Source organism: Podarcis pityusensis (assembly GCF_964106645.2).
Source record: "Podarcis pityusensis genome assembly, chromosome: 9".
Taxonomy (NCBI): Eukaryota; Metazoa; Chordata; class Lepidosauria; order Squamata; family Lacertidae; genus Podarcis; species Podarcis pityusensis.
In genome coordinates, this window is record NC_138034.1 from 7,387,074 (window position 1) to 7,407,015 (window position 19,942).

Here is a 19,942-nt window from a genome sequence, read left to right on the forward strand (position 1 = left end):
TGCCAAGGAGTGTGGTGGAGTCTCCTTCTTTGGAGGTCTTTAAGCAGAGGCTTGACAACCATATGTCAGGAGTGCTCTGATGGTGTTTCCTGCTTGGCAGGGGGTTGGACTCGATGGCCCTTGTGGTCTCTTCCAACTCTATGATTCTATGAAATACTTTCCAACACATTCAGTCGGAACAATCCTCGTTTCTTTTCTCTCCCTCTCTCCCACCTGCAACACCTTCATGTTTTGAGTTCAACATCTTGGAAGATTCTTACATTTCTTGTAGTGACTGGCTGTCACTGCATCACCCACACACATTTAATTCATTTTATCAGTTATCTCTGGGTGTTTATTTGACAAGTGCTGCCTCTTTCCGGAGGAGCCAAAGGAAAAGCTACTATGAACACCATTTAAAGGATTATTGTTGACAGAATTACTATTTCTCGCGTTTCAAAGCAAGTGATAACTGTACAGACCTTCAAATTACAGCCTCCAGCAAAACTGGTAGTGGCTGATCTGTCCCAATTAGGTTGAGTCAACTTGTCAGATATCAAATTTGCTAGTTGTATTATCAGTCTAAGAGGCAAAGATATATCAGTAAAAAAGCAATTAATGTCCAGTTAGATTGGACAGGGCTGTGCTTCTGCAAAACAGGGCCGCTACATACGAAAGAATTTGTCAAAGAGTAAAAAAGATTCCTGTCGCCGCAACTAATTTCTAATGACTGTGCTGTCTGCTAAATGTGGAGAGTTCAAAACAGAGCAAGCCTGTAAACTGAAGCCCTGACTGAAAGATGAAATAATTGCAAGACCCCCTTGAGAGCTGGTGATCTAAGAACAAATTGTTGTTGTGATTTGTACAGCTTTTGTTTTCTCCTTAACTGGGGAACCTCAATTCAGACGAGGACCGACAATGGCAATGGATGCTTCCGTGTTCTTGTTCATGTTCCTTTTTTTTAAAAAAAAAAATTACTTATGTTTGTGTGTGTTATATACAAATGTATAGTTAAGCAAATCGTATTTCATATGCCCATAATTATGGCTCTGTTTGTTTGGTGATTCAAATGCAACAAAAATGTTAACCAATTATTCCTTACAAGAGCTACTAATTGTATCCTTCCCTTCCATAACTACTTCTATCAGTTACATTTATTCATTATTATTATATCCCATAATTCCCTGCTTTGAGGTCAATTATTCCAGCAACATCTGTTGATGGTGGGGGCATCTGTTGACCCGAATTTAGATCAGGGGTAGCCGACAAGGTGCTCTTCAAATGCCCTTCAACTCACCATCATCTCCATCTAGCACAGTCAGTGGTCATGGATGATGGGAGTTGTAGTCAAACAACATCCAAGGGGGTCACAGGTTCACCACCCCTCACTCAGGGGTTCTACCTTCTTGGACCATCAATAACATATTTGCTTCTTTGCTGACATTATATTGGGTTCTTCCATTTGTGTCAGAACTAGCAATGAACCAATTCTTTCTGCATAGCTTGCGGCAAGCTTTAACAAGTCCAAAAGTTTATTAGTCAGTCAAGCGTTAGCCTAAAAGGATTTGACCCCCAGAGCCCAACAGGCCCAGAGTCCTCTTCAGTTGTTCTCTCCTCCTCACACAACCGCAACTGTGTTGTGTCTGCTGATCCTGCTCCACCATTGTGTGCTCATGCTATGGATATTAGGGATAAATACCCGAAGCGGGGTGCCTGCTGTGTGCCCACACAATTCAGAATTCACCAGCTGCCCACACAATTCAGAATCCTAGTTGCTTTTAATTTGCACAGGGAGCCTCCACCCTTATAGCAGGCACACCCAATATGTGGGTGGCTGGGAAGGGGGCTGGCAGGAGAGATGGATTCAGGGTCAGAATCACATGAGGGGAGAACAGGAGGCACCTATGTAAGGTCAGGCATCCCCAAACTCGGCCCTCCAGATGTTTTGGGACTACAACTCCCATCATCCTTAGCTAATAGGACCAGTGGTCAGGGATGATGGGAGTTGTAGTCCCAAAACAACCGGAGGGCCAAGTCTGGGGATGCCTGCTTTAGGTTCTACAAACCAATATCAGCTCATGTTGTCATGAGCGTCTCAACCCCCATCGTTCTACCCGGACACTGAGGTCCAGCGCCGAGGGCCTTCTGGCGGTTCCCTCACCGCAAGAAGCCAAGTTACAGGGAACCAGGCAGAGGGCCTTCTCGGTAGTGGCGCCTTCCCTGTGGAACGCCCTCCCACCAGATGTCAAAGAGAACAACAACTACCAGACTTTTAGAAGACATCTGAAGGCAGCCCTGTTTAGGGAAGCTTTTAATGTTTGATGTATTACAGTATTTTAATATTTTGTTGGAAGCCACCCAGAGTGGCTGGGGAAGCCCAGCCAGATGGGTGGGGTATAAATAAATAAATTATTATTATTATTATTATTATTATTATTATTATTATCATCATCATGCAGGCCTATTCTTCTCAAAATCCCCACCCACTTCCAGAATTCCATAACTCAAAATCCCCACCCGCTTCTAGAATTTCATACCCTCCAAGCGTCCCAGAATTATAAAAGTCATCCCAGCTTCTGATTTGATCCCGGAATGTCCCTATTTCCCCCTCCAGCGCTGCTGCCGAACTTGGGGAGGAAAATGAGCCAGCACTTGTCCTGAGCGGCAGTAGCAGCGGCAGCATCCCTTGATCTCTCCATGGCCACCACTGCCGTTCTCCTCTCTTGGGCAGATCCGAGTGGCTGCTGGAGAGCAGGTGAAGAGGAGGAGAGGCTGACGCCACCACAATCGGCCCTCGCATGATACGCCAGCCCTGAGGTGGAGGCAGAGGGCAGGGGTACCCTGGCTGGAAAGAAAGGAGGAGCTGTGCGGAACAAAATGAGTCCAACTTTCGTTTTTTGAAAAATGCTTTACAGCGGACGCTCGGGTCGCGAACGTGATCCGTGTGGGATGCATGTTCGCAACCCGTGTCTGCGCACGCGTGGGTTGCAATCCAGCACTTCTGCACATGCGCAAAGTGCGATTTAGCGCTTCTGCGCATGCGCAACCGACGAAACCCGGAAATAACCCGTTCCGGTACTTCCAGGTTTCGCCGGTCCGCAACCCAAAAAAACACAACCTGAAGCAGCTGTAACCTGAGGTATGTCTGTATGCATCGCCGTCTAATCTTGCTCATTTCTAAAATTTATCTATTGGTGAATGCTTTTCTTTTTTGTAAATCTACCAAAGAATAAAACAAAACCGGGATTAATGAGTTTTCTCAGGACGGTGGAGGGGGGTTGCCATATCCTGTTGGCGGACTCCCCCTTCTTCCAATAGGAAATGCTGTGCTGAGGGGGGCAAAAATGGGGGGATGAGGAGAGTCAGTTGCAGGAGAGTGAGAAATGTCCCTATTTTCATCTGAGGAATGTTGGAGGGTATGGTATTCTAGGCTCAATCATTCCCAGGTAACTGTTTAATCAAACATCTCCCTAGCATAGTGCCCCCCACACACACCCCAAAAAAGAGAGAAGAAAGGCTGATTTTAAAATTTTCTATCATACCCATTTCTCTGAAGAGACTCAAAATGAAATCCAATAGATATTCAAATTAACAAATTGACAACATCCATTTAAGAAAATTCAGCAGCACAAAACTAACAAAGGACTGAGATGGCAAAATCTTAAAACTAACTAAAGATGTAAATAAAACAACAACAACTACCAGGTCTTTATCAGTATAGCAATGGGCCGTGGTCAGCAAGGCAATCCAGAGGATTTAGCACAAGGCCCCAGATGACGATCAGAGCATGAGTATGTATTTCAAAATGCCTATTTTTCTGATCAAAAGGTTTCATCTGTATCCCACCGATCCTCCAAGGGGTTGTTTCATTTTATTCTCAAACCTGTGACACCGTTTAAGAGCAAGTGACTTTCCCAAGTTAGCTTCGTAGCTGAGCAAAAAAAGTTGAAGTCTAAAGTTGAAGTCTAATGCTCTAAAGCTGAAGTCTAATGCTCTTCTCCACAGCAAGCTATTACCGTATTTTTTGCTCTATAAGATGCACCAGACCACAAGATGCACCTAGTTTTTAGAGGAGGAAAAAAAGAAAAAAAATATTCTGAATCTCAGAAGCCTGAACAGCAAGAGGGATCACTGTGCAGTGAAAGCAGCAATCCCTCTTGCTGTTCTGGCTTCTGGGATAGCTGCGCAGCCTGCATTCGCTCCATAAGACGCACACACATTTCCCCTTACTTTTTAGGAGGGAAAAAGTGAGTCTTATAGAGCAAAAAATACGGTATTTGCAACTCAACACACACTGAAAGAGTGTCATGACAGTGGCATGTTTCAGCTGCCCTCTGAGACTGTATAAATACAACGAAGCAAAAGTGAATATTATAATGCATTTGCCTCTTACTGTATCGCTTTGGTCCATCTTCCAAACAAAATGAAAGAGTTAAGGTTGCATCATCTTCAAAAAACTCCGTTGCAAAGGCATCCCACCAGAGGTTGTCACTGTCCTATGAGGGAAGAAATCATTCTTTTAACAGAAAGAAATCAGTTGTAATTTGCCTTCTTTTCCCCCTTCAAGTGCACTTTCTTTTTAAAATATATTCTCAGCGAAGAAAAATTATGAAAAACTATTGTAAGTAATTCAGTATGGCTGGGTATTGAAAAGAAGAATCTCATTTGCAAAGGTATAGAAATAAACACCTTCCGTAAAACAGCGATTCTGCATTAAATCAAAACACAATTTAAGACACAAACTCAACCAATTTTTGGCATCCCTCAACTTCAAAGTTTGGCTTAATTTTTGGCTAAGCCTGGTCACATAGTGTTTTGCCCAGGATTATAAACACTGTATGACAAGTGGTCAGCCTTGGCTGCCATTTCCACAAAAATTACCTCACACCATCAATACTACCATATCACTTTGTCCCCACAGTCTGTTCCTGTGGTGCATAAGGTAAGGTTGCTAAGTAATGGGTTTTTTTGGAAAAAAACTTTTAACTTTTATTTATTTTACATTTATAAATAATCTGCCACTGAATAATGTAAAATCACACTAGAATAAGCACTGCACTAACACTGTAATAACACTTTAAATGGTGTTATCAGCATCGTAAGTACTATTATTTCTTTTTATTTATTAAATTTCTATAGTGCCCTTCATCCGAGGGTCACAGGGCGATTATACAATATAAAAACACAAAAATATATAACATAGCAACAAACAAACAAAATAACCCCCCACAGTTATTATTGATCACTACTAGTAAATAACTATTAATAATAATAATTATTATTTATTGCTACCACTACCAACCACATATTTCTGCAATTATTGCATCCAAGACCTGAGCACCCCACCGTCCCTTAAAAACAATGAAAATTACAATGATAATCTCAAGATTAGAATCCCAAATTCAGTGATTTTCCCTACTAATTGGCCCCCTTGAGAAAAGAATATTAATGACACACACACCCTTCAGAAAAAATTATTTCCAGACAATTATTTCCCTTTGTGAATTTCACTTTCATCTTAGAAGACAGCCACAGTGAAATAATTCCTGATCAACTTAGGGCTGTGATACTTCCTGATCTTCCTGGACATTACCGGGATTTCAATTGACGTCCGAGGGGAAAGGCAGAGTTTTGTTTTAAAAAAACAAAACCAAACAAAAAACTCAACAATTTCGTGGTGTTCTGGTTTTTACTTTTCGAAATATGGCAACCCTAGATCAGCTCCGAAGCATAAATTTTCTAAACCTGGACAGTGTATTGTCAATCGAACTTTTGAGATACCAAAACTCTCTCTCAACACAAAGTATATGGGTGATATCCAGCGCTTCCCCCTCCCAAAAAAATGTTTAGGGGTACTCTCATTTTCCTGCTCATATTGAAATACTGCCCCTCAATGAGGCCAAACTTCGATTCACAAAATGTTTAGGGGTATGAGTCCCCCCACGTCCCACCCCCAGAAAAAAGGCACCGGTGATATCCAACATTGCCTGACAGGACTAATCGCCCACCCCACCAAATCTGCTTCAGACAATGTTGTTGTTGTTATTGTTGTTGTTATATTTATTTACACCCCTTTTTCCGTGATGGGACTCAAGGTGGCTTACACATAAAACTGAAAACATAAAAATAATTTTATTTTTTAATATAATTTTTATCGGGTTTTTCATCTTTAACAAGATTACATCTTATAGTATAATCACAAAATAAATTCCCAGCCGCCGCCCCCCACTCCTAACGACTTCCCCCAACTTCCCTTTCTGGTTTGTAACATATTAACTTGTCCTGCTTGTTATCTGTCCCTAAGTATAGTAATCTTTACATTAACCATTGTTATATTCTTATCCTTTTAACCTCATCTTTATATTTTCGACAATTGTTTTGCTGGTTGTAAGTGTTTTTAGTCAAACCCTGCTAGTGAGTCCATTTCCTTACATTGTTTCTGTAAATACAACGTAAAAGGTTCCCAGTTTTCTTTAAAGTCTCTATTTTCCTTATCTTTAAGTCTTTCACTTAGCTTTGCCATTTCAGCATATTCTATCAGTTTTTCTTTCCATTGGTCCTTTGTTAGTATTTTATCAGTTTTCCATCTTTGGGCTAGTAGAATCCTAGCCGCTGTTGTGGCATACATAGTTTCTTCTTATCTTTTGGCAAATCTTGACCTGAAATGCCTAGCAAAAATCTTCTGGTCTCTTAACAAAGGTTATCTTAAACATCCTTTTCAATTCATTATACAGTGGTATCTCTGGTTGCGAACAGGATCCGTTCCCGAGGCCCGTTCACAACATGAAAAGAACGCAACCCGCAGCGGGTTGTGATTCACCGCTTCTGCGCATGACATCATTTTGCACGTCTGCGCATGCGTGAGCAGCAAAACCCGGAAGTAACCCTTTCCGGTACTTCCGGGTCACCGCGGGACATAACCTGAAAGAACATAACATGAAGCGGACGTAACATGAGGTATGACTGTAAATCATTTCGCATAAAAATTATTTTAAAACATTTAACCCAGGGGTTGTCAAGCTGGTCCCTACCACCCACTAGCGGGTGTTTCAGGATTCTAGGTGGGTGGTAGCGGGTTCTACGTCACAAGTCCTCCCATCGAGCACTGGTGGGCGGTAAGGAAATTTTACCACCAAGAAAGATGCATTAGTGGGCGGTAGGTCTAAAAAGGTTGACTACCCCTGATTTAAACAATGATAGAAGTAAAACTGTACACATATATTTAAACTATTAAATTTGTAACAACTGAGGAGGTTCTTACATAAAAAGGACTTTACCGTCAAGCTGAACATCCAACTAGAGTATTGACAGCAATTAAGACTATTGTACAATTCCAGCTGGTGGCAGACCTCTTTGGGCATCTAAGAGACTAGATGTCATCAATGAATTTACCTCTGCACCTCATTCTGAATGTGTGATGCTGTGGGTACAGGTGTGAAGGCCTGGGACTGGGGGGAGAAAAAATCGGACGAGAAAGCTTTCCTCCCTCATTTTCCCCCACCCGAAGTCTTAAAGGTAAAGGGACCCCTGACCATTAGGTCCAGTCATGACCGACTCTGGGGTTGCGGCGCTCATCTCGCTTTCCTGGCCGAGGGAGCCGGCGTACAGCTTCCGGGTCATGTGGCCAGTATGACTAAGCCGCTTCTGGCGAACCAGAGCAGCACACAGAAATGCCGTTTACCTTCCTCCCGGAGCGGTACCTATTTATCTACTTGCACTTTGACGTGCTTTCGAACTGCTAAGTTGGCAAGAGCAGGGACCGAGCAACAGGAGCTCACCCCATCGCGGGGATTCGAACCACCGACCTTCTGATCGGCAAGTCCTAGGCTCTGTGTGTTCTAGCGCCACCTGCGTCCCTCACCCAAAGTCTTAATTTCTCCCCAAATGGTTGAGAAAGTGCATCATGAAATATTTTCTTTGAGAAAGATGAATAAGATGAGTATAAGACGAGGTGTCCCAAAACGATTCTCATAAATTGGGAAGACTTTTCGGGACACCGGTGTGCAGAATCAGATTGTTCCAATTCCTGTACGCCGAGTACAAGCAAGTCCTGAAGATGACAATCCTCAAATACAAGAGTAAGATGCATTTTTAGGGGGCACTACCATCATCACAAGAGAAAGGAGAAGGAATCGGTGCCTTTTTGCTTGTGGCCATTGTAGGTGGATATGTTTCTGTCTTCTTGAACAGGCCCCAAGAGACTGGGAGTGGAAGGAAGTACAGAGTAACACGAAGGAGCTGAAAAATATGCCTGAAGTCCATTTTAAACTTTTGAACATTACAGAGCACAGAACATAACCAGGAATGCAGTCTGGGATTCTGCCAAACATATTGTAACATGGTGGCAAGTTCTTTGCACAACACAGCCTCTGATTCCTTCTGCTTCTCATCTACCTTAGGTTCTTCCATCTTCTGAAGCGTATAAAAGAAACTGGCCTATGTTTGGAAATGCTCAAATCAAGAAATGAACTGACATGCGAAAAGGTAGAGAAGCTTTTTTTCAATCCAGGTAAACCTTCAATTTTTAGAAGTCCATGGTAAATACGGTAACAAATATGAAGAAACAGAAACTGATATTGATGTTCTGAGGCTGATCAAGTTTCATGTAGTCTTTCCCAGCACTTTTGAATGAAAATAGGTGCTTTGTGGTTGCTTAATGCTGAAGGAGAGATAATGATTTTCAAAATGCATATTAGTTTTCTTTGTTTTAGTATAATATTGATGGGTTCTTTTTTATTATTGTTTTTTGCCTGATCCTCATAAGTTGTCAAAACCAAAGAGAAGCTAGTTCCTTGCAGTTCAATTGCTCGTCGCTCCATTTGTAACAAAGCATTCAAAAGGTATTTTCAATTTGTAATTATTGACTGAATAAAAAGGTACCATTGATATACCAAACATTATAATTTTGTGGGCAAACCAACTTATACATTTTGTCTTCCTAAAGTAACAATGTGGCTATCGGTCATATTTTTTTGTTTTTATATTGTTAAACCATCCTGTGATCCTAGGACAAAGGGCGGTATAGAAATTTGACAAATAAATAAAATAAATAAATGATAAAATAAAGTGAAGGGTGCTAAAAATAAGCAAGTATTGCATATCTTTCCATTAGCAACAAATTTCCGTTTGCAATATAAACTTGATCCTCGCCCTGCAACCCATGGCTTCAAAACTTCCAGAGAGTTTACACCTCTAGGTGTGGGTCTTTCAGCTAGTCAGAGTCCTGCAGACAACTGGAAGATTCTCAGAGTCTGTCAGTCAGTTTGACTGGGCTTTCAGAACTGTTGGGAATTACAAGTTCCGATATCCCAAAAGACCAGAAAAGACTGTTTATGTATGCGACAACAGCTGGAAGGACGTTACTAGCCCAAAGATGTTAAGAACCAACAGTTCCGACCAAGGAAGATTGGCATATCAAATTGCTGGACTATGCTGAAATGGCAAAACTGACTGGGAGACTCAGGAATCTAGAAGATAAGGACTTTAAAAAGGAATGGGGGGGAATTCTAATTTACTTAGCAGACCATTGTAAAGAAGAAGAAGAAGAAGAAGAAGAAGAAGAAGAAGAAGAAGAAGAAGAAGAAGAAGAAGAAGAGGTTGTTAGCTGGACTGTAAAAATAACTGGTAAAGAAACGAAAAATATGGACAAATTAGAGAAATGGAAAATGTGGAGATGTAGTTTCAGAAGAATTATTTTAAGGACCCATGCAGGGGAAGGGGGGAAGTTGCCAGATTCAGAGAATCTCGTATATGGATATGGTAAAAGCTTTTTCTTTTTCTTATTTTGGATTTGTTTTTGTCAAAACCAATAAAAATATTTATTAAAAAATAAAATAAAAAACGAGAACTGTTGGGCAGAGGTTATCAAACTGTGATTGTGGAAGAGTCGAAAGTCTATGTATTTGGTACTGCTCTTGATTTGATTTGTTTCCACACCTACACACCCTCACAATTAAGAACAAGTTCATTAGGACAAAGATCAAATTTATCAAAAAGGCTAAAAAGACTTGCAGCTCAGGATCTCTGTAATATGGCACAGGTTTGACTGATGCAAAGGGAAAATTAGTAAGTGGTCTGCTAAACCGCACAGCAGCCTTCAAGTTGTGGTGCGGCAGCAGAGTTTGAGAACTTCTGCCCCAGGGGAAACCAAACTCACATGGCTTCTGGTCAAGTCATGTATTTCTTGCTTTCCTTTATGTATAAATAAATATAAAAATTCTAGTGGCTGGAAAGTGTACTAATTCAATTATGGAGTTCTACATGGAAAAAAGTATAAACATCCATTTTCTATTGCAATTTGAAATCCATCCCAGATTTTTAATCATGTGTTTTCGGCATGCTTTAAATCAAGAAGAAAAAGAAGAAGAAGAAGAAGAAGAAGAAGAAGAAGAAGAAGAAGAAGAGGAGGAGAAACTGAAGGCAGTTGACTGCAAAAAGTTCGGTAGGGAAGGCCTATTCCCAATTAGAATCATATGTTCTGAATTTTGCCAGGATGCCAAATGGCATTCGGAGCCAAATGGTGTAGGAAACCAAACCGGGGTGGGTGGGGAAGTATAATTATAAGGAGGAAAGACGGTTTTTTAAAATTCCACTTTTCCAACAAAGAGTCAAGGCTTCCCCCCCAGGCACCCTCAACTCAGGCACTGACAGGTTACCTGGGATTTTGGCAAAGTAATTATTTTCCATTTCAGCAATAATGAGATATTACCATGGCAACACTCCTTTCACATAGCACACTCCTGCTCTCAAACGTTGAAATAATGGACCAAAAAATTAATACTTTGAAAAGTACTTTAAAAATGCATTTAAAGCAGAGGACAAAAGGAAGGAAAGAGCAGAAGAAACGAGACAGAAGGGTCAGGAGAGGAGAAGTGACCAGTGACCTTTGACATCTACTACACGTCAGTTTTTCTTCCATAAAAAATGCACTCTATTTAGTCCATGTTAATTTTTGCCTTTTATTTTCTGTCACAAATTTTCTTCAAATAAAAATTATTTAGAGGATTTTTAGAGAAATGCTGGATTTCATTGTTACCGTATTTCGCAACGTCTGAATGCTGGATGATATAAGGTTTGACTGTTAAAACTGTTAAATTACCCCCATATATATTGCAATTTCAGCTTAATGTATAATATGAAGAAGTTGCCTCTTTAAGAGCTCTTTACTGCAATCATGCTCTCATTGCGAATCATGGGTAACAACTGTGGACTTTAAATGTACAGTCATACCTCATGTTACGTCCGCTTCATGTTACGTTCTTTCAGGTTACGTCCCGCGGCGACCCGGAAGTACTGGAAAGGGTTACTTCGGGGTTTCGCCACTCGCGCATGCGCAGAAGCGGAAAATGACATCACGCGCATGCGCAGAAGCGGTGAGTCGCAACCCGCGCATGCGTAGACGCACCGCTGCGGGTTGCGCTCTTTTCATGTCGCAAACGGGCCTCCAGAACAGATCCCGTTTGCAACCAGAGGTACCACTGTACCTGAAAAGACACAGTCAGTCACCTCTTTGGGGCCTGGTTACAATACAGGCAGATATGTTTCCAGTGTGTATCTACATGCAGAAGGCTGTTCCCCCTTGCTGGATGAGGCCAAGGCAAAAGGTTTTTAAGACCATGAAGGTCACGTTTGGTGATTTCCCGAGTAGGCTACTACTGATGCACTATGTGAGGGGCAACCCTTGTTGATGGTACAGTCGTACCTTGGAAGCCAAATGCCTTGGCTCCCAAACAAATCGGCTCCCAAACGATCGAAACCCGGAAGTGAGTGTTCCAGTTTTCTAATGATTTCCGGAAGCCATACATCCGGCACGGCTTCCGATTGGTCCTGCAGTCAATCGGAAGCCGCGCTTTGGTTTTCGAATGGTTCCGGGAGTCGAACGGACTCCTGGAACGCATTCTGTTCGAGAACCAAGGTACCACTGTATGTATCTGTATGATTTGCCCTACAAATAAATAATAATAATCCTAGGGAGAGAATGGCAATTTTCAGCACGAAAATGACATGGGGAAACAATCTCAAGTGCCTCCTGCCCTAGCAGTGTGGATCGAAGTGCTCTCCTATTCTGTTTTAAAAGCGGGAAATATGATCATGGGTATCCTTCTTGGGTTGGGGGGACATCTGTGACAGATGCTTTAGCTGAGATTCTTGCATTGCAAGGATTGGACTAGATGATCTTTGGAGGTCCCTTCTAACTCTACAGTTCCATGATTCTATGCTTCTGTTCCACTTAACTTGGCTCTTGCATTGTTGAAAACGGCCAGACTATTTCAAGCATTATCATTATGTTTTGTTTAGAATAAAAACAAATTATGGATTTTAATAAGCACTGGGTTTGGGGGAGGTATACATATATAAACTTTATTTCAGAGCCCAATGTGTAAGAGAAGCTAGTTTTGTGGTAAAATATGCATGCCAAAGGTCTCAGTAATGTTACTTTTAAAAAGGGTAAATGACTGACTTGTGTCAAGAGCTATGGTTCATAGAGGTATAGTACCATATTTTTTGCTCTATAAGACTCACTTTTTCCCTCCTAAAAAGTGAGGGGAAATGTGTGTGCGTCTTATGGAGCGAATGCAGGCTGTGCAGCTATCCCAGAAGCCTGAACAGCAAGAGGGATTGCTGCTTTCACTGCGCAGCGATCCCTCTTGCTGTTCTGGCTTCTGAGATTCAGAATATTTTTTTTCTTGTTTTCCTCCTCCAAAAACTAGGTGCGTCTTGTGGTCTGGTGCGTCTTATAGAGCAAAAAATACGGTATACATATATTTTTAAAAAGCAACTACAAGAAATGCTCTTAATGTTTTTTGCTTTAGTTTGGTTTTGCAAAGCGGGTTCTCCTTCATGGAGAGCACGTGTTGCGGTGGGAGCAACCATGACATCCCCTGTTGCTGGGTGGGTTAGTTTGGATGGCCACAAATTTGATTGGGCACCCCCAATGTTGCTGGGGAAAATTGATGGTTGCAATTTTATTTGATTGATGGGGGGGCTATATAGGTCCCTGTGCGCAGCGTTGAGCTTCCTCTTTTCGCTGCGCACATCAGATTACCCGCCCGTTGTTGTTGTTGTTGTTTAGTCGTTTAGTCGTGTCCGACTCTTCGTGACCCCATGGACCAGAGCACGCCAGGCACTCCTGTCTTCCACTGCCTCTCGCAGTTTGGTCAAACTCATGCTGGTAACTTCGAGAACACTATCCAACCATCTCGTCCTCTGTCGTCCCCTTCTCCTTCTGCCCTCCATCTTTCCCAACATCAGGGTCTTTTCCAGGGAGTCTTCTCTTCTCATGAGGTGGCCAAAGTATTGGAGTCTCAGCTTCACGATCTGTCCTTCCAGTGAGCACTCAGGGCTGATTTCCTTCAGAATGGAGAGGTTTGATCTTCTTGCAGTCCATGGGACTCTCAAGAGTCTCCTCCAGCACCATAATTCAAAAGCATCAATTCTTCGGCGATCAGCCTTCTTGATGGTCCAGCTCTCACCTCCATACATCACTACTGGGAAAACCATAGCTTTAGCTATACAGACCTTTGATGCAAGGTAATGTCTCTGCTTTTTAAGATGCTGTCTAGGTTTGTCATTGCTTTTCTCCCAAGAAGCAGGCGTCTTTTAATTTTGTGGCTGCTGTCACCATCTGCAGTGATCATGGAGCCCAAGAAAGTAAAATCTCTCACTGCCTCCATTTCTTCACCTTCTATTTGCCAGGAGGTGATGGGACCAGTGGCCATGATCTTAGGGTTTGTTTGCGCTGACCTTGCTATGCCTGTCATGGGGTCGTCTGCTTTGGGGCAGGGGCCTGGTAGGAATTTTACCATTTGGCTGATTGGCTGGGGCCATTTGGGTTTGCCTACTGCATAGCAAATTGTCACAACTTGTAAGGTTGCGGTTAGGCATTGATTACTTTTTTGCTTTGTGGAGGGGTAAGGGTTGGCTGTGCCTGCCCCTCCAGTGCTGCTGCTGCAAGGGTATTCCGTTAAAGGAATCCAGGGGCTCGCCATGCTTTTGTCCGTATCCCTGACAAGGGGCTAGGGCCGCGCAAGAGCCCCAGGGAGCATTTGGGGAGAGGTGTGAGCCTGGCACCCAGCTTTATTCTCTCCCCAAAATTGTTTACCCTTACTGACTTCCACACGGGTGTGGTTGTCAGTTCTATTCCTTCCTCCAAGTGGGAACAGATAGTCGCTAACCAATGCCTAAGCAACCACTCACATACTGTAATTCAATAAAGTTGTGGCCAAAATTATGCCAAAAACCAAAACAAAAATGATGTGTGAACCGTGTTTTTATTCAGGGGTGTCTTGGGCGTCCTTGACACGCAATTCAATCTCGAGTACGTCCAACTGCAAGCCTTTGAAACTTATCCCTTATCACACGTGAACTGAAATCTTTGGGGCCTATCCCAAAATCTGAAGCAGCAGCCTGGATTATATTCCTGCTGATCATTGTTCCACATATCTCTTGATATGGCTTGGCTTGAGTGCCAGTGCTTGCTTCATATCATTTTGGAGAATGGCTAGATGCCATCTCTGGAACAATGTCTGTTTAAACAGGCAGCAAGATCTGAAGGCTTGGCGTGAGGAGCAATGTGTTTTCTATTTAACGATACTCATCCAGTTTCTTGCCAGAAAATCTACTTGATACTCAGAGCACAACACCAGTTTTGTAAGTGCCTTATTAATTAACTTACATTTTTGTTTAGGTTCCAACTTGGAATCCATCTGAGCTTTCTGCAAGAAAGATGGTTCCAGGTTTCATTTAAAAAAAGGAGAAACAAAATCCTGAATCGGCACTATATGAAATCTCTCAAAGCGCTCTGAGATATCGCCTGTAATTCTCTGTGCATGTAATTCTGTGTGCATGCTCACTAGTAAACTAAAACGACAGCTTGGGATCACCTGGTGAAATGGATTGACAATATTACCGGTAGAAAAAAACGAAGTACTTCTTCAACAATGAATACTTAAATTAATTCTCGCAAGATGCAATAGTGCCTAATCTATATGATTTTTAAAGAAAGGAATTGATTCCTTTTGAGGGATTGGGTTTATGAATGGCTATTCACTGTGGTAACAAAACTGAACTTCCTTGTTGAGAATAACTGTACGTATGAATACCTGGTATGAAAACAGAGAATGGCTGTCTCTTTATGCCCTATTTATGTGCTTGCCCCAAAAAGGCAATTCCAAGGGGGATTTATGTTTCCGGAAATGTCAGTATGATTACACTGACATTTAGGCAAATCAACCCATTAAAGACTTAACCTCCAGTATTGTGTGAACTTTTTTATTTTTAAAAAGAATACCACTGAGAGAAATAATCAAGTGCTTGAAACAAGCTACCCTTTCAGGGAGTAAATAATCTTATTACATGCAATCTGGCTTGTTGCATCACCATATTCTGGCAAAGGAAACTACTGCAGCAGTACTCTATAATGCAATGGAAAAAATGGAACATATTTCCGGAACAGACACTCTGCACATTCAGAGACAGTAATACTTTTCTGAGACTGATAAAATGGCATGGTGAACATGCCATCAGGAAGTATCAAAAATGCACAAAATAGCCTTTTCTTGGTTTATTCCCACTTAGGTTTGCTAAGTCTCTTTCAAACAGGAAATCTTCCAAATGGCAAAATCTAAAATGCAACCTCAGGGAGGATGTAGCGCAGGGGTCAGCAAACTTTTTCAGCAGGGAGCCAGTCCACTGTCCCTCAGACCTTGCGGGGGGGGGGGGGGCAGACTATATTTTGAAGAAAACAATGAATGAATTCCTATGCCCCACAAATAACCCAGAGATGCATTCTAAATAAAAACATACATTCTACTCATGTAAGAACACCAGGCAGGCCCCACAAATAACCCAGAGATGCATTTTAAATAAAGGACACATTCTACTCATGCAAAAACATGCTGATTCCCGGACCATCCACAGCCAGATTTAAAAGGCAATTGGGCTGGATCCAGCCCCTGGGCCTTAGTTTGCCTACACATGAAGTAGCCCTGTTGTTTTGCTAGATCCACTAAGGTGAAACTGCCTATTGTAAGAACAAAAAGGGTTATTACTCTACCTATCTACCCCAAATGGCACCTGTTAAGCTTGCAACATGTCATTATGCTGAGAATTAGGTTTTATCTGTTTTGATTTGTGAGAAACATGATATGAGTAGGACTACACAGGAGGAGGGACAACTCCACGGAAGCCCACTATTCTTGGCAGCAATGCAACCTCTCTTATACCACAGAGTTCTGCCTTTATTTATTACGAAGCCATAGATCTAGATAGACATATGATGGGCAACACTGAAGAAAGGTTGGTTTCCAATACGCTTTGACTCCTTACAATTCAGGGCCGCAGACAGGCAAGAGGAGAATGAATTATCTGCTACTCGGAACCAACAATAACCTGAGTTGCTAAATGAAAGCATATGTCACAGACCTAGCTATTTTTGATTTGGTGTGCCTTTCCCCCAGTGGACTGAAGGTGATGTTATTGTTTTTAAATCACATATGTGTAGAACAGAATAGAACAGGACTAGAAAGGAACTGGGGGAAACTGTAATCAAAAATGACATCTCCAAGATTACAAGACAGCATATAGTGAAGTCACCAGGTTTATAAAGCTATTAGCTTATCTTCTACAACATTTACAATGAAATCCCATAGATGATTACCCAGAAGTAAGTCTCACTGGGGTTTACTCCCAGGTAAGTGGGCATAGCACTGCAGTCTTACCTTGGTGCTTTGGAATAGAGTAAGATTTTGCCTGAAATGCTTTGGAGACTGTCCAACTTGGCTCAGAGTCTAAATCCAGATTCAAAAAAATGAAGCTTCATGCTTATCCCAATCACTTTGGGAAAATAAAAATGGCCATATTTTCTCCCATCTGACGGAAATGCATGAAATCTGCAGGCATATTAACCCCTCCTAAGTGAATAGTGTATGCCAAATTACAAACAAACAGGTCCAGGGGCTTTCGTGCCAGGTTGGTGGGAGTGCATGATTTTATTTATTATTTACTTATTTATACCCTGCCAATTTCCCTGACGCAGGTGGTGCTGTGGGTTAAACCACAGAGCCTAGGGCTTGCTGCTCAGAAGGTCGGCAGTTTGAATCCCCGCGACGGGGTGAGCTCCCGTTGCTCAGTCCCTGCTCCTGCCAACCTAGCAGTTCGAAAGCACGTCAAAGTGCAAGTAGATTAATAGGTACCGCTCTGGCAGGAAGGTAAACGGTGTTTCTGTGCACTGCTCTGGTTTCGCCAGAAGTGGCTCAGTCATGCTGGCCACATGACCCGGAAGCTGTACGCCGGCTCCCTCGGCCAATAAAGCGAGATGAGAGCCGCAACCACAGAGCCGTCCGCGACTGGACCTAACGGTCAGGGGTCCCTTTAACTTTACCTTAATTTCCCTGGCAAGGACTCATTGCAGCTTACAGATAAAATAAGAGCAGCTAAAAACATAGAGGGGGGGATCATTAAAAATGGATTTGCTCCCCCTCCATCAATTTTGCAGGCGACAGTTTTATTATGAAAATGGCACATATCACAGAGGTGCAACCAGAAAAATAACCTGCAAAATATCAGAAGGATGTAGGACTAGAGGCTCGGGAGTTATGATGAATGGGGGGGGGAGCAGCTTTGGGCTTGTGTTCTTCTCAACTGGCACTAAAAGCCAAATTATATGCAATGTTCATTTGACAGAAGAGAATGTGTGGGCCCATGGCATCAAAGCAGAAGCACAATGTTTGGCATTTTCTTCCTTTCCAGCGGAACTAGAAAAGAGAACTGAACAGACAAGGTGGAGACGAAGAGGTGACTTCAACAAGAACTTTCCTTAATCATTCCCTCTGATTAAACCTAGAGCTGTCAGTTGCAAAAGTTGTCTACATGAGTGGAAGCAGTGGGGGTACCCATGGAATATGGCACAGAGATTTTCCCTAGACAGCCTGCAGTTCTGTAGGTGCCATAGTGTCTATTCACATGAGTTGCTATTTGAGGAAGTCATTGTTAAAGATCACAGCAAAAAAAAAAAAAAAAAAAGGTTTTGAAGAAAATGCTATGAATTGCAGCCACTCTGCAAAAAAAAGAAAAAGAGAGGGAGGAAAGAATCAAGTTCTGTTTACAATGCTCCCTCTCCCCTGAGTGTGTGTGTGTGTGTGTGTGTGTGTCTGTGTCTGTGTCTGTGTCTGTGTCTGTGTGTCTGTGTAGCAAAAAATTGAACGCTGGAAACATTTAGTGCTGTCCTTTGTCAGGGAATACTGTTGCATGGTTAGATTATTTGCTTGGAAATATCTCAAAGCACTCAAATGTTAATTCGAATATTTGTCACACAAAAAAATTTGAAAAATATCTGAAGCTCATTTCACCATTACACTTTCATAAGTAAATTATTTCAAAAGAACCTCCCAGCACAAGTCATATCTTTCAAGTCTAGCCCATTAAAAAAACTCCTAGCAACAACTTCTCCCTTTCCATAATGTGACCCCCCCCAACTGCACAGATCAAACAGCGGAAGCACAACCCAGTATTTGTGGTGAAGTAGTAATTTAGAGTTCAATTTGCACAGGTGTGACTCTGCTTTGTGTATCTATAAGCCGGTGTTATCCACTGAGTTTAGCATGCTGTTCTGAACACTTGCATGCTGAGAAGCATTAACAAACAGTTGTGAACATAAAAAACCTGCCACTTTAAGTGACAAATTAACACAATGATAAGAGTTGGCATTTCACAACTTCCCATGACACACAGTGGGACACCTAAGCTGGGTCTAATCTGATTTTCCATTTTGCCTCAATTTCTGCAGGAAAACTCACAGCCCCATCTATAGCCTATATACTCCATGAAGTCAGCTCACACTAGATAACAAAATCTTAGGATTCAACATGTTTCAAGGAAGAGTTATTAAATTGCTGTGATGTGAGGCTTAATAACAGATGTGCACCACACATCCTTTCCCTAAAAAGCTGTCGCTTCCAAATTCGCTTTCCTATTATTGGTTGGCAACTAAAAGCAGCTTCATAAAGGGACCCCTGACCATTAGGTCCAGTCATGACCGACTCTGGGGTTGCGGCGCTCATCTCGCTTTATTGGCCGAAGGAGCCGGCGTACAGCTTCCGGGTCATGTGGCCAGCATGACTAAGCCACTTCTGGCGAACCAGAGCAGCGCACGGAAACGCCGTTTACCTTCCCGCCGGAGCAGTACCTATTTATCTACTTGCACTTTGCCGTGCTTTCGAACTGCTAGGTTGGCAGGAGCAGGGATCGAGCAACGGGAGCTCACCCTGTCGCGGGGATTTGAACCACTGACCTTCTGATCGGCAAGTCCTAGGCTCTGTGCTTTATCGCACAGCACCACCTGCATCCCTTAAAGGCAGCTTCATACACTATAACAAAAGAAGGGTATAGTTTTGGGTGTTGTCAAGATGTTGTCAGCGGCTCCCGGTTGGTTGCCCAGGAAAGTATAAAGACAAGGAAAAGTTTCTTACTGTCCTTTTTTATTTCAATATTTACAGAGAGAGGCTATGGAACCCAGCCTCTTGGATAATGGCGTTGTCCCGAGTGAATCTCCACCCGCCCCCCCCCCCATTTCTTCATTCCTCATTCTCATCATCTCCTCTACGGGTGCTGCTACGTGCCCTCTGTCTTTGAGCTCTTTGCTCTCCTACTTTTAAGGCTCACCGGGTTCTGGGAGATGAAGGGTCTGGGATGCTTTCTAATGACAACGTGTCAGCCGGGTGTTGCTCTGGCTCTCCCATGATCGTCTAACTTTTCCCCTTATCTGCCTCTGAGCTGCGACTTCCCGCAAACCCCTGTTGTAAATCTATGCTGCCTTCCTCTTCCTCTTCCCTGGAAGGGTCAGGGTGGGGAGGCGGTCTCCACCATTCCTCCTCTGCCCAGTCCCTGACAGGTGTAGAATTCAGAGTATAGTTACTTCCTGCAATGAGCCAAAGCTGAGTGGTATAGCTACCCTAGGTAGGACCAG

At 42.6% G+C, this 19,942-nt stretch overlaps 2 protein-coding genes across 7 annotated transcripts in view; both read right to left on the minus strand.

The window, feature by feature from the left end:
• LDB2 (LIM domain binding 2) overlaps positions 1–19,942 on the minus strand; it is a 233,241-nt gene that overhangs the window by 132,708 nt on the left and 80,591 nt on the right. For 3 of the 6 annotated variants that reach the window (XM_081020134.1, XM_081020133.1, XM_081020138.1), the window contains exon 2: positions 4,373–4,475. In XM_081020134.1, the coding sequence (XP_080876260.1) occupies positions 4,373–4,475 (103 nt within the window). Of the gene's footprint in view, positions 1–4,365; positions 4,476–19,942 lie in introns of all 6 variants that reach the window. The other 3 variants (XM_081020136.1, XM_081020137.1, XM_081020135.1) reach the window with 1 other exon arrangement.
• The window catches only part of LOC308484922 (uncharacterized protein), a 119,202-nt gene that overhangs the window by 45,880 nt on the left and 53,380 nt on the right, over positions 1–19,942 (minus strand). The gene's annotated exons all lie outside the window — the stretch shown is intronic.